Source organism: Apteryx mantelli, chromosome 8, assembly GCF_036417845.1.
Source record: "Apteryx mantelli isolate bAptMan1 chromosome 8, bAptMan1.hap1, whole genome shotgun sequence".
Taxonomy (NCBI): Eukaryota; Metazoa; Chordata; class Aves; order Apterygiformes; family Apterygidae; genus Apteryx; species Apteryx mantelli.
Window position 1 is genome coordinate 26,178,056 of NC_089985.1, and position 14,034 is coordinate 26,192,089.

Sequence of the window (14,034 nt, forward strand, 5' to 3'; positions counted from 1 at the left end):
TTACTTAGAGGGAAACATTATTTTTAGGAGCTACATTTAAAAATGCATACATTTCCTCTGGTACCACTGCAGCTGTGCTGTGTAACTTCCACTAGTCCCTGTGTTTGAATACCATGTTGAAAGACTAAATGCAGTGGTATTGTGTGTAGCAGAGGGAGCAGGGAGGAAATGTTTGCACCAATGACTTCCACTTACTAAAATATAACCATATCTCTAATTGTAAACAGTGTGGTCTCAATGTAAAGGCAAGCATGCAGGTTTTGCCCACAGACCTGAGGTACCCACCATGCTTCGTACCAGGAATGAAAGAGCCCACAAAACCTATTGCACACATGTTTGGGGAGTTTGGTAGATGCAGAATGTTTTCCCTAATGTTTTACTGCTGTGTTTGCAATGCTAAGGCAGATGCACATGATTCATACTTCTATAAGCCAAAACACGTGTTCCATAAAATATGAATCTTCAGCATAAATCTTGGCTGCTTTGAAGAGAAGTGCCTTATTGTGTCCTTTTTGAAATTTGAGTAGCGCTGTTTTTTCAAAAGATTATAAAGTTTTTTGGGTTTTTTTGACAGCTCTAAGACTAAAGAATGAACATTTAATGATTAAATCTTCACTGAGAAATGTTCTTGGGACTGGCACAGACTTGCACACAATTAAGTGCGCTCGTGGCTCAAAATAACGTGTGCTGCCAGTTTTAGGAACTGACCAGTAGTAATGTTGTTGCATCACATCTGTTCTCATCCATGTGAATTCATATCTCTGAATAAAGTTTGTAATGGTGTTAACAGTTCAGTGGGTCAGAAAAATGAAGAATTAATGAAGTGGATGGCAATTTTTGCTTGCTGTCCAAATTTGTTCTGTGTGGTGAGTGGTTGTGCCAAGGAGACTGTGGTAGTGAGGTGGCAGGCAAGAGGGAGAAGCATAATTTCATTAAAAAAAAATAACTGCAGCCTCTCACAGGGCTAATTTAGAGTGAATAACAAAAGGATTAAGAACGGTCAAAGGACATCCATGGCTCCCAAACTGTTCTGTTACACAGGGTTAAAGAGGAGAAAGCCCTTTGGCAGGGAGAAGTCCTGTGACTGTGGATGGTATTAGAGGAAGCCCTTCTAAATGGTTATTGATAGATGGTTGCGAGCGTTGCAACAGTATAAACTGATTTGATTAAGACATACCTTCTTCTCATTTCCTACTGCAAGCTAATTCTGACTTCAGACTTTTTCTTTCAAAAAAGCACAGCTGAAACGAACCCTGATAAAAGTCAGCATCTTTTGCTAGTTTTGCCTGTGGAAAAAGGAAAACATCCCAAACCATGATGTGCAGCACTGACTTCTGCCACATTTGTGTCATAAATATTTTAACTAGTTAATCCACACATGGAGTGGGCCTCTAAAACGAGGAAAAATAAAAAAGATGGGGTGGGAGATGCGCCAACATGAGTAAGTCATTTAACAAGGTATACTATGATCAAACTAGCCACTTGGAAATGTGCCGTATTTGTTACTGCTCCACTTAAAAGAAGGGAAGGGGGGAGGAATGTGTGTTTTCAGGAAATAGGAGGATGGTGTTCTCATTTTTCATGTTCCTGATGGAATGTTCCCATTTTAAACACAGTGCGGGTTGTTACATGCTATATGGTGATCTGCAAAGTTATAATTTTTGTTTTGCTGCCCCATTTCCTTAAACTGCGGGGAGAGATTGGCTGCTCCAGAGGGTGATTCTGCTTCAGTTAGCACTGTTCTTGGAATATTGCTTGACTCTCTGCACTAGGTGCAGTCATCTTTTTTTAAAAAAAATATATATACAGATAGCCCACTTTTACAAGTAATCCACATGTGAACATGGCTATGAAGGGGAAAATGCTAATGTCCATTCCCTGTATTTTTTAGAAATGACCTCATAACAAAACCCATACAGTTCAGTTTACAGCTAGGTCATAAAGACTGAGTTTATGAGAACTGTTATTTTGTTAAATAGGACAAAATCGATGGTATTTGCCGTGATTTGGGTTTTTACAAGGCTGTATAGAGTACATACCAAAAAATCTCCATCTTCTCCCTTTCCAACTTTCCGTTACCAGAGGACAGGCTGCTTAAGGACAGGCCTTTCTAAGAGTTTTTATAATCCACTGTTTCTTCTTAAAGTATTTAAATTTGACTGTGGTCTAGCTAAAATGGTTAGCTGTTTGTGGCATAGAGTGCATTTTCTTAATTGTTTAAAAGGAAAATAAAAGCTGCTGGGAGGCAGAGGTAAAGCTTATTTCCTTCAAAGATTTTTGTTGTTTTTACTGGATATGTTGCCCTTGGATAGAATTATGTTTGTGTTCTTTCCAAGGGGCTCCTATTAGAGGTCTTGTAGAGTTTTTTATTATTTTTATTATTGTTACAATCACTGAAACCCCACTCAAACTTGAAGTATCAGCCAGCCTTTAAAACCAGTTTATGGAGAATGCAAGTGCTCAACTTGGTTGCTTCTTGTTGGTTTGTGTCTGCATTAGGAGCACAGGTCTAGTGAAGCACTTGCCCGGCTGTTGCATCCCATGGAAACAGCCTCTGCCCTAGCACTTCTCCGACTTCTAGCGCGGTGTGGTACTTTTCTGCGGGTGAGAGAGCTCAGTGCTGGGACTGTGGCAATGACTCTGCACAAGTCACTTTTTCCAGGGAGCATATTTCCCTGCAGAGATCTGCAGGAGCAGATCTACCCCCCATGCATGTCCCAAATCGCGTAACCGTAGATGATAGGAATAACATGGCCCCGCTTCTCCCGGACCCGAAGGCTCCTCTGCCGAGGACGAGGCTGCACAGACCAGTGTATTAGCGAATGGCTGCTGTAGCCAGCATGTCCCGTGGCCGCAGATCTGTTTTATGGCTCCCACAGCAGATGTGAATGGCGTACTTGGAGGGGACACAGGAGCTAGAGGCAGGGGTGGGTTGATGTTTCCCCTCTCAAGGAAGGTGTTTGGTTTGCTTTGTTAGATGAGCAAACCCCGTGTGGTTCACGGAGTGTGGCACGAGCACTGGGACTTTTGCTCATAGTTTTATAATTCAAAATAAATTAAACAGAAAGCAATTAATTGCCAGGCATATCAAAAGCAGGATGTGTCATCAGGCTTGAGGCTTTGGTGTTCATGCCAGCTCCTTTCCTTGGACTGAAGGTGGGCTGCCAAGAGTGCTGCTTTGCCTCTCTCTTGCCCCGATCAGGAGGAGGATCTGGAGAAATGCTCTCCCACTTGTCTGGAGAGAACGACGAGCCGGGGTATCTGCTCTCCACATGCGCAGCAGCCCCTACGTGCACCCATCTTCTCTGGAAAGCACCTTTTTTCACCTGGTTTCAGTCCTTAATTCACTGTGAGCCTTCATGCGTGATCTTAGAGGAACCGCTGAGGCTCGCGGTGCTGTAGGATGCAGCTAGAAGGCAGAGATCCTGCTGCTTTTTGGCTTTGTGAGGGCATTGCAGTGGGACCTCACAGCTTTTAGGTTTACTATATGATAATCTCGCAAGTACTCTCTCAATGCTTTACTGTATCCTTACTGTTGTTTTCCCATCCCTCACTCCTGAGTGAGAGGTTTGTAACTTACGTGGGTGATTTTCTCATGAGATGAATGAAGTTTATGTGCTTTATCACTCCCAAACAATTCTGAAAAGTGAGTCTGCAGCTTGTTTAAAGGCAGCTATTCTTGTGTCCTTTGTGAAGGTGTCCTAAAGGATTATCTGAGAGAGCTGCCTTCTCCCCTGATAACCAAACAGCTGTATGAAGCAGTGCTGGATGCCATGGTGAAAAATCCCTTGAAAATGACAGCAAGTGGTTGTGAAAATGACCCAAGTGATTCTGAGCACACAGCAGCCCTCCTGGATTGCCTGCCAGATGTTGAGAAGGTGAGCAATATTAGCATGTTCAAGTGATAAATCACCAGCTTCAGAAAATAAAGAAACATTTTACACACTGGACGTAAAATATGTCCAAACGTGTTTGCCTGTTTTCTGACTTAAAGGTCTACATGGATTCTTGATGTTCTGCCTCTTTGGCTGAAAGTACTTCCATGCTCTTAGTAATTCAGGGCTCTGTATTGCTAGATGTGTTTTAGTTTGCATTTTATATTGTCTCTATAAAACTGAATGAAAAGCTGTGAATGCCGTTTTTTTTAAATGGTAGATCACAGATTATTCCCATGCAGGGTCACGCTACATTTCTGTGGAGCTCTTTGTTCTGTATGCCATGACTAAATGAGGAAATGCATTCCTTTTCCTAAATATGTGCAATAAAGCCTTAGCTTCCCATATTATGCAGTGTAATAATGATGTGTACTGTCAGATAGCTGCCAAATCCAACTACAGAGAAAACCAGAGTTATCTAGTTTTACTGGGAAAGAGGGAGAGAGCGAGTAGACTGCGCAGTACCTTGGGCTGGGTACTGTGTAGGTTTTGCATGCAGAGCCATTGTTAACTCTATTGGCCTACCAGATGCGTAATGCTGGGTTTGGGATTTATTGTCTTTTGACTTATGTGTTTGCAAGTGTGCAAAGTCCTCCATGGACATGCTAAGAAAGAAAAATTGTGTGGGATAGTGTGTGCTGCAGAATGAATGCTCATCTTCCATTGAGTGAAGTTGAACTTACCTTTTATGTTTATAACAGACATCATGAGATATTGCTTAACTTCACAGTTCTTTCTTCTAACATCTCATGTTATAGTGCTCTGGGTGGAACAGGTTCAATGGGCTGGGTTTGCTGGGTTGTCTGAGGTGGTGCTTTTCTTCTTAGTGCCCTCTGATTTAGGAGAGCTTGTACATTTTGGGCAAATGCTCAAATGCTCACTTGGTATGGATTTCCTCATTCATGATGGAAGACCTACTGTAAATATTCCTAGCAATGCAAAGGATGTGATATACTGAAGGATGAGTAAATCAAGAATTTGCTTTGCTTTTTTTTTTTTGGTATGTGTATTAATGATGAATAATATCATACCCTTCAAGTAATTTCACTTCCTGAAGTACAGATATTTTTGTGCTAGACAGCTGAGAGTAAACGTAACATAATATGTACATACATAAAATATAACTTTTATTTCTGATATTAATTAAAATAGAATGTACCTTCACAAATTATCTCTGCAAGCTAAGCAGTTAAAATGACACTATTTTTTTAGAGTTCAGGTAAATCATTTCCACTTACAGCAGACTTGGTAACCAGACAGCTAGCCAGAGGTCATTTTTGATAAAGCTAAACTGACTTCTGGAGCTTGTTCTAGGGCTGAAGTCATGTTGAGGGTTTCTTTATTTCTTAATGTAAATGGATATTCTGTGCTGCCTCTGCAGCTTCTCTCCTTTCCCTGATGGTCCCTCTCCACTGCAAGAAAACTCATCCACATAAAACTGAGATCAGGTAAGAGACAAGCTAAGTTTTATTAGACAGTCTGTCTTAACTAGTTGGTACTGTGATGGAGTCTAGTACAGTTTTTTTATTCAGGATTTAGATGTTGCGTCAATGGGTGTCGGCAGAAAAACCTTAGCTATAATACTAGCAACCTTAATCTTATCCCTCTAGAGCAAAAACATTAGGATAACACTGCATTAGTCTAGTATCTTGCTTCCTGAAATGTATTTTTTTCTTGTAGGCTACCCTGAAGATGCTGTTGGATCACCTGAAGTTAGTGGCTTCTTACCACGAAGTAAATAAGATGACATGCCAGAATTTAGCTGTTTGTTTTGGTCCTGTGTTACTGAGCCAGAGGCAGGAGACCAGCAACCATAACAACAGAGTCTTCATAGACTCGGAAGAACTTGCTAGTGCTCTGGACTTCAAAAAGCACATAGAAGTTCTTCACTACTTGCTCCAGCTATGGCCAGGTAATGTTTCATGAGTCTGATCAAAGCAAAATATCAAACCATTGCTGTATGTTTTTACGTGTGACAATGTAGACCAATTCACAGGATAACGGAGTAGTATCAGGATTCTTAAAATATGAGGTAATATGGCATAACTTCTTAACGTAAAGAAAACGTGACAATTATAATCTACTCTTTGTATTCTGCCATTTTGTTTAATGGGAAGTTTGCAGTTTTAATTACTTCCTTACCAAATGACAGTTTGAATATAATATAAAAAGCTGTGAAAGTGCTTTATGCGAGTAAAGCAACCAGGGAGGACAAACCCATTGACAATAATGCTTTTGCATATTAATTAGGGTTTGAGTGTTTAGGTTTTGGCTTTTTTTTAATGTTTTAAAGCTGCTTTCCTGCTTTGACAGTTCAGGACAATGTGTCAGTATCGTTAGTAGTTTGGTCTCTGAGAGACCCAAGGTGTTTTTTTGCATTTGTAATTTGGTGGAGTTGGTGACATCCTTATGCTAGAAGCTATGCAACTTCAGGTCATTTCTCCAGAGCTCTGCATAAGGAGAATTGCTTTGAAAAAAAACCCATATATATAGCTTTTAGCTTCTACTTCTTAACCTGAGTAGTTCATGTACTTCTGCACAATTTGCGATCAGTCCCCAATAAGAAGGGAGGTGAAATTCTGATCCTCTCAGTGACCAAAATAGAAGCAAAGATAATTATTTTTGCTAAGGTTTCCTTTTTGAATGGGGAATAATTCTCCAGTGTTCATATTTCCCTTGGTATTCAGAGAGGCATAAGTCAGTGGAAATATTCATAGTGACATCAGTGAGCCTTGGATTTCAGCCCAGGGTGAGTTTCTCTGCATTTCTTCTGCTTGGCAATTAGGTATTGAACTGTGGTGTCCTCTTACGCAAACACTGCATGAAGTCACAAGAGAGGCTAAGATATTGCCGCTTTTCAGTTGTAATATGGAGAGTTTGAGAATAATACAGTGAAACAATATTAGATCCAAAGCGGTTATTATTGTTTTCAGATACTTTTTGGCCAAGTAGTTGTTGAAAGTTACCTGATCATACAGAAGACGGATCCATTGTTCCACGTTGTAATATCTTCCTTTTCACAGTGGTCTGATTAATGATGGTGTGAAGAACCAATTTGTTGTGTAACCTGAATAATTTAATGTCTGCTTCTCAAATTTGGACACTGTGAACACTTTAATTTTGAGATAGAGAAGATTCCTGTCATCTAAACAGCTTATTACTCCCTTTTCAAGTATATTCATCTCTGTTGATTTTCTGCACCAGTTGAAACATGAAACAGAATTACAGTTAATCTAAATGAGTGACATACCCAACTGGATTTGTTTTTAAAGTAAAAATAAAATAAATTTAACAAGAGGCTGGCTTTTTATACAAGACTTAGGGGGTATCTGGGAGATGTGGAGGGCCAAGAAGGACCAGACTTGGCAATACTTACAGACAATGTGACTGCATTTGAGACAACCAGAGGGACTTTATGCCACTCTATGCTCAGTACATAAAATATTTCACAACTCGTTTAAGGAGTGTTTGGATAAAGGCACTTACATTTGTTTGAGCGCCTTTGTAAATAAAGATTTTTGATCTTAGGAGTTTACATTCCAGACTAGAAAAGAGAAGTAAATGGTAATTATTAAACATATAGCATACAAAAACATCTTTTTAATTCATTTGTGAATGCAGAGTAGATAGATATCATTGGTATAGGTAAACAAAAAAACCTACAAATATTGGAATTACTTACTTTTCTAATAGTTTATAAAGGGCTTTTTCAGGGTGGGGGCGGAATTCCTGCTGCAAACATGATAGAGATTCCTATTCCTCACCAGGTGGTACTTGAACCATATTATTCTGAAGAGTCAGGGAAGGGCTCCTGACTGATAAGCATGGATTGGCAAGGAATTATTTCTGGCAAATTGTGTTTTAAAAAAAAAAGGGGGGGGGGAGCGGAGGGAGGTGTCTGGCTCTGTTGCGAGTTCCTAGACATGAGCTGTAGCAGACAAAGTGCAGGCTAGACATGTAAGCATGTAGTCTTCAGCTTAGTATTTCATAATCAAACTATGTAAGATGCACAACAAATGTTACTATTAAAAGGTGTTGTTATGATTACAAAAAGGATTGAAATCTATGTTGTATTTTTGTCTTTCTGCTTGCTTTTTATGGCAGATCACCTCAAATAGTCTCTGCTTTACTTAATAATTCTGGTTACATCTGTATCTATAGACTATCTAAATCTGTAAGGATTTTTTAAAAGTATATATTTTTAAAATATATATATTTAAAAAAAAATTTAAGATAAAAGAATTGTTGGAGTGGGTTTAACCCTTTCTTGAGTAGAAATGTGACGTATCAAGACAGCTGAAGAAAATACAGAAGAAAACATAGTTCACTTGAATCTCATTGGAACAGCGCAACAAAATTGACAAGTTTGTGAATAATGTACTGAAGTCATTCAAGTGCCCAAAGGTTTCTTGTGGTGCATCAGACACTGATCAGTATCAAGAATGTTCTGGGTGAGTCGGTGATTTCAGCTGTCACGAGTTGCTTCTTCATTCCTATCGCAAGCAATAGTTTCCACCCTGGGAGTATCGCTAGGCTTGCTGCTCCTGCCAAAAGGATCATTGGCAGCAGGTCGCTGTGAATCAGAAGGTATCGCTGCGGCAAGGCCTTGAGCCGCTGCCGCAGGCAGCTGCCTGTGAGCACCTGCTTCTGTCTCTATATCCTAGCAACAGGAAAGATGAGTTTGGCAAGAAAGTCCATGTAGAGAGTTAATGTAGTGTAGAGGAAAAAAAAAAACCCTAAGGACAGTCTCAGCTGTGTTGTCTAATTTTTCTTCTAGAAGTCTGATTTATGATAGTTTGCTTCCAAATAGATATTGCTAGCTGCTCTGCCGTTATTCTCAGCTGAGTGAGTTGCTTTCCACCAGTCTTGTAAATTCAGACCCAGGTCCTGAGAGGACGTCACCATCTGAAGGCTCTGAGCACCTTAAGGAGCTGCTTGTGGAACATGTAAATGGCAGTGCTTTTTAATTTTACTCGTACCCTACTGGCCTGGCAGTGACCGTGTCCTGGAAGCGCCTCCTGCCACGGTTGCACCCCGCCAGCTGTAAGGAGTGGGCGCTGGCCCTGACCTGGGGGCTCCTTGGGACGTGACCGCAACGGACAAAACTCTGAAAATAAGAGTTAATTTGACTTACGATGCAGCTTCCTGATTGACTTGAGGCAAGCTAGGACATTTCTTGCTGCCTCCCTCACCAGCTGTAGAGCTGGTACAGCCCCAAAGCTGCTGACTGCCAGAAATGAAGAAGTTTTCAGGCAGATCAGTGAGCTGAGGGGACTTGCTGGAGTCAGCTGTACCAGGTGGCTGCACAACCACTAAAGCCAGTGCAGGAGAGATGGGAAATGTGGCTGTAAGAAGGGAGATCAAGAGCTGTTTGCGCAGCAGATACGACACAGAAGCTAATCACAAAACTTTGGGGTTAGTTTACAGCATGACTGCTGTGGGAAACCAAATCAACTAGATGTAGCTCTCTACACATAGGAGCTTACATTTATTGTCAAGGATGTAAAAGGTAAGTGGTAGAGTTTTCATTCACCTTGCAATAAATGCTGAATGGTGTCCCTTGGCTTTCAAGAACTGTGCAAGACAGATTGTGCTGAACTTGAAGTAAAATATGAATGCAGAAATGTAAACAAGTGAGCACTCGTATAATGTAAACAGAACAGTTGGACATGAAAAGATCACAGGCTAGTCTCTTAAACTTAATCTGCCTGTAGATTTATAGACAACTTGATAATAAACATGTTTTGCAATACTTCAATTTCCTTATTTTTCCAGCTGAAAACAAATGGTCCTTGTTCGGTTAGAACATGTAATACTGGCAAGTTATTGTTAACCCATGGCCCTTCGTCTTAATGGAACATAGTCCAAACAGAAAGCCTTTTGTTATTGTAAAAGGAAGAAAAAAAACAGCGATAGTTATTGCATGTTGTTGTGCAAAATGTAAAGTAAGACTAAAATTCTCTGGAGAGACCTGTAATGTGGACCCAGAAAGAGAAACATTTGGCATATCTCAGGATTAAGCTTTATGCTTAACTGCAAGGAATCTAACAAAAAAATGAGTGACATTCTGCTCTGTAAGTGTTTATGTATGCTACGTTTCCAGCAGTGAACAGGAATAGAAAGTCTCTGTATCTAATTACAAGAGGTTATGGTCTGCTCAAAACCAAAAGTTTTGCAGTTCAGACATTTAACAGGCACAGGCCAGTAAAAATATTTGTACTGTTTACCATAGGTAGCCAGTAACAATGGAGGACACTATTAGTAACTTATGCTGTATAATCATGAGTTCAGGTAACACGACCATCAAACCTGTTTGAGTGTACTTCTGACACGGGGTTGTGGCTGCCTGGAGAAATTAATGCAAATGAGCTTCTATTAATAGTGCAGAACAGTAGAACAAAAGAGAAACGCAAGAGTTCAACTCTGGTGTGTCTTTAGCTTCTCTAGGTGTTTCTCAGCAGTGGTATTTTTGTTGTGTTTTTAACCACTTTATGCTGTGCCTGCTTTCTGTTATCCCTTTTAGCCTGGAAGAGGTGTGTGAGCTGAGCTGTTTGCTTCTCTTTGAACCAGAGCTAGATGGTGATTAACTCATGCAGTGAGTTTAATCAGTGCTCTGGAAGCTTCTACTTTTAGATAGACTTTTCTCAGTTGCAGTTTGAATCTGGCATGAATCTTCAAAACTGAGCTTTTACAGTAGTTTTTCTAATTAAATATATCGAACAATGGCAGAAAACATAATAGTGGAATGTGTTGGCTGTAATTTTGCATGTATTCATGCATGTTCCTAGGGTGTAATGTAGAGGGAAGAAAACGGGCATTCTTTCATGGCTTGCTTCTTGTTGCAATATGAATTCAGCTGACTTTGTTTCAACTTCTTCTTTGCTCTAGTACATCATTCAACTGCCAAAGACCCAACACATCTGAATGCATTTTCAGAGCACCCGTCATCCCTGAATTACCTGAGACCTAAGAAGCAAAGACCTCAGATGTTGAATTTGAGTGGTACTGAAATGTCTGGGGTTCTTAGGCCAAGACCGGCAGGTCTAGACAGCCCTTCGAGTAACCGCTATGCAGGAGACTGGAGTAGTTGTGGGGAAAACTATTTCTTAAACCCAAAAGAGAGCCCAAATGAAGCAGATTACGATGATGTCCCTTCGGAAGACACAGGAAGTGGGGATGATAGCAGCAAAGTTGATGGGTCAGATAGCCTGATAAAGCACCCACAGTCCATTCCCAAGGAACACACATTTCAGAGCTATTTGACAATGCAAGGGATCGATTCAGCAGTGGACCACAGAGCGAACCTCAAAGACCTGCAGGAAAGCATTGATACTCTGATAGGAAACCTGGAAAGGGAACTCAACAAAAACAAACTAAATATGAGTTATTAATTCCTGTCCTGCACGATGCCTCCTTCTAGTGCTTCTCTGCCCCTCACCTGGCTCCCCATAAAGGCGTGTGGAGTGCCTGTTTCCATAAACACACCATCATAAGGCCATGGTCCACCTTGAATTAACAAATCCATTTTAAGACATTCCATTATGTTTCGACATTTTTGTTAGAAGAATGTGTTGGCCTGATCCTCTGGTGTTTGAGACAGAAACATAGAGAACATGAAGTGATTCTACAAAGTGGTGGCATTTTCTCCCGAAAAATACTATGCACTTAGGCAGTTTGGGCAATATCTGACAGAAGACAAAGCAACATCTCTGCTATCTGTAACAACTAGAACTCCTCGTTCCCGAGATTTTAATTCTGGTACAGACGCTCCTCCCAGAAGAGGATTAACGCTGCTTGGCCTGAGATTTGCAGCATGAACTTTAGATAGACTCATTTTACTATATATGCAATGGCTGCTATGAGAAATGCTTTATATATATATAATATTTATATATAAAGTTTTAATTGTACAATTATTAATGTATTCATGTATTAACACTTTTCAGTAATTATTTAAACAAGCAAGAATTAAATATTTTTCTAACCTTGTTTGTATATATTTATGTATAAATGTGCATGTGTCTGTAGCCACCTTTGAAAAGGAAAAGAATAAAAATTACGTAAGGGTACCATTTCTAAGAAAACATGTTTAACGATGCCAAGGTTAAGTTACCCCTTCAGTAACATAGCATTTGATTTATGCACAGAAACATGTCCGGAGAGAAGGCAGGGTAAATGATTAATGTAAACGACCTTGTGTGTTGCAGGAGCATCAGTTCACAGGTGTTGACTGTTAACCATACTTTTAAAAAAAAAAAAAAAAAAAAAACAACTCAGATTAACTTTAAGGATTTTCCAGGATTACTAGCAGTGAATTGTTCTGCTGTCTTTAAGGGGTAACAAGTATGCACAGTAAGGAGATGAAGGCACTGTTCATTTTTTAGGGTTCTTTTTCCATGTTTTTTGATACATAAAGAAGGCCTGGAAGGTGTTTACTTTTTAAAGACTTTTGGCTTTGTCCTTGTAACCTCTTACCTTATTTCTGACATTTTGATACTTGTTTTTTTCCAGTTTCAGGTAGTTTTGCTGAGGTACCGTTGGCTGACTGCTGGTTGTTAGAAGTGCTTAAGCTCTCTCTGGAAGAGAGGCAGGTCTCAGATCCTGCACAAAAGCAATTATTTTTTCTCTGAATCCTTTAGTTAAATTGGTCTCCAAAAAATGGAAAGCTGAGTTTTTACGCTGTCTGGGGCATGTGGGTGGGATTGTAACCTGCTGTGGCTTGGTTAGATTCAGCTGTCGCCATGCTCTCAGATCATCTTTTATCTTTAGTCATTTATGGTGAATAATTAACATTTCATGTTAACAAAACACATTCTTTGTTTAACCAAAAATAGTTATCAAATTGCTTACAGATTTTTGATAGTTGCTCTAACAAAAAAAGAAACAAACTCATTGCTTTTCCTTTGCAGGTCACCCTCAGTGAGGAACGGGGGATTTGGAAGGGTCAGGGCTAGATGGTTATTTTGTTTTGAGACTTCAAACACCAAGTCTTTGTCAGCTGGCAGGGTAGAATTTAATTTTCTCTATCTTTTTGGTACAATGTTGACATCCCACCATGACTTTCCATTCACCATGTGGGTAAGTGCTTTTTTGCTAACACCATACTTCCATATATTACTTAATTGTAGAGTTATTTATTTACAGTAGCAAGGGATTAAGAATTGTTATGACAAATGTCGTCACTCTTTTTTAAGGAATTATTTTAGCATGGTTTCAAATGGTTTATTCAATCTCATTAATTTATTTTTTTATAAGTGTTAAAAGATGCAAAACAATTATTGCAATATAATAATGTATGAAAATGTAAATTTAACCTGAAGCATTTATCAGTAAATCAATGTATTTTTTTAAACTTTTATACCTACAGAGTGTGCATACTTTTTAAACTATAAATTTTAATTCTAAATAAAATTTGAATTAAGAACAAAATTTGATTAAGCCTAGTTAGTGGTTATTTAAAGCCAGTCTTATCTGGTAATATGCACTGGCAGCACATGTGAATTAATTTCATAGACATTTAATTTTTCAGAAGGTGTTTTGTTTGATGTTTTGTCTAGATTTACCCAGTGTTCCTGTTACATAATTAAAAAATAATTTAAACTCAAAAGCAGTAATGTTTTAAGGAACTATTCAAACCTAATGTTTTGACAGCATTTCTTCACATTTTGCAGAGATTTTGATGCTTTTGGATATAGCCTGTCTCCTGTATTGGGTGTGTAAATTTATTAAAAGTAGTTAAAAGATGTTTGCACTTAAAGTTCTTTGATAAATGGTATATGAAGTTTTCATTGTGTATAGTATTCTAGATCATGTAAATGAACACCTTTGAATAATTTTTGATGCATTTTTTGGGGTGTAAGCTTTTCTACAGGAAGGCTCAGTGCAGCGATATGTTGTTCTGTCAGCTGTAAATTAACATTTTAACCTAACAACAGGAGAAATCAATGACCTGATGAATTGTATTAAAGTCAATCTAATTAGTTAATTAGAAATATAGTATAAGCAAAGCCAATTTAATATTCACATTATTCAAATGAAATATCAGTTAATCTAATCGTGGCAACCTGTAGAGCACGTTTTGTATCCTAGAGATCCCTCT

General features: G+C 39.1%; 1 protein-coding gene across 3 annotated transcripts in view; it reads left to right on the plus strand.

Moving 5' to 3' along the window:
- Positions 1–13,679, plus strand: part of SYDE2 (synapse defective Rho GTPase homolog 2) — a 36,714-nt gene extending 23,035 nt beyond the window's left edge. For all 3 annotated transcript variants that reach the window (XM_067300985.1, XM_067300986.1, XM_067300988.1), the window contains exons 5-7: positions 3,697–3,878; positions 5,616–5,847; positions 10,824–13,679. In XM_067300985.1, coding sequence (XP_067157086.1) covers positions 3,697–3,878; positions 5,616–5,847; positions 10,824–11,326 — 917 coding nt within the window. In that variant the 3' untranslated portion in view covers positions 11,327–13,679. The remainder of the gene's footprint in view (positions 1–3,696; positions 3,879–5,615; positions 5,848–10,823) is intronic.
- Positions 13,680–14,034: the final 355 nt, after the last annotated feature.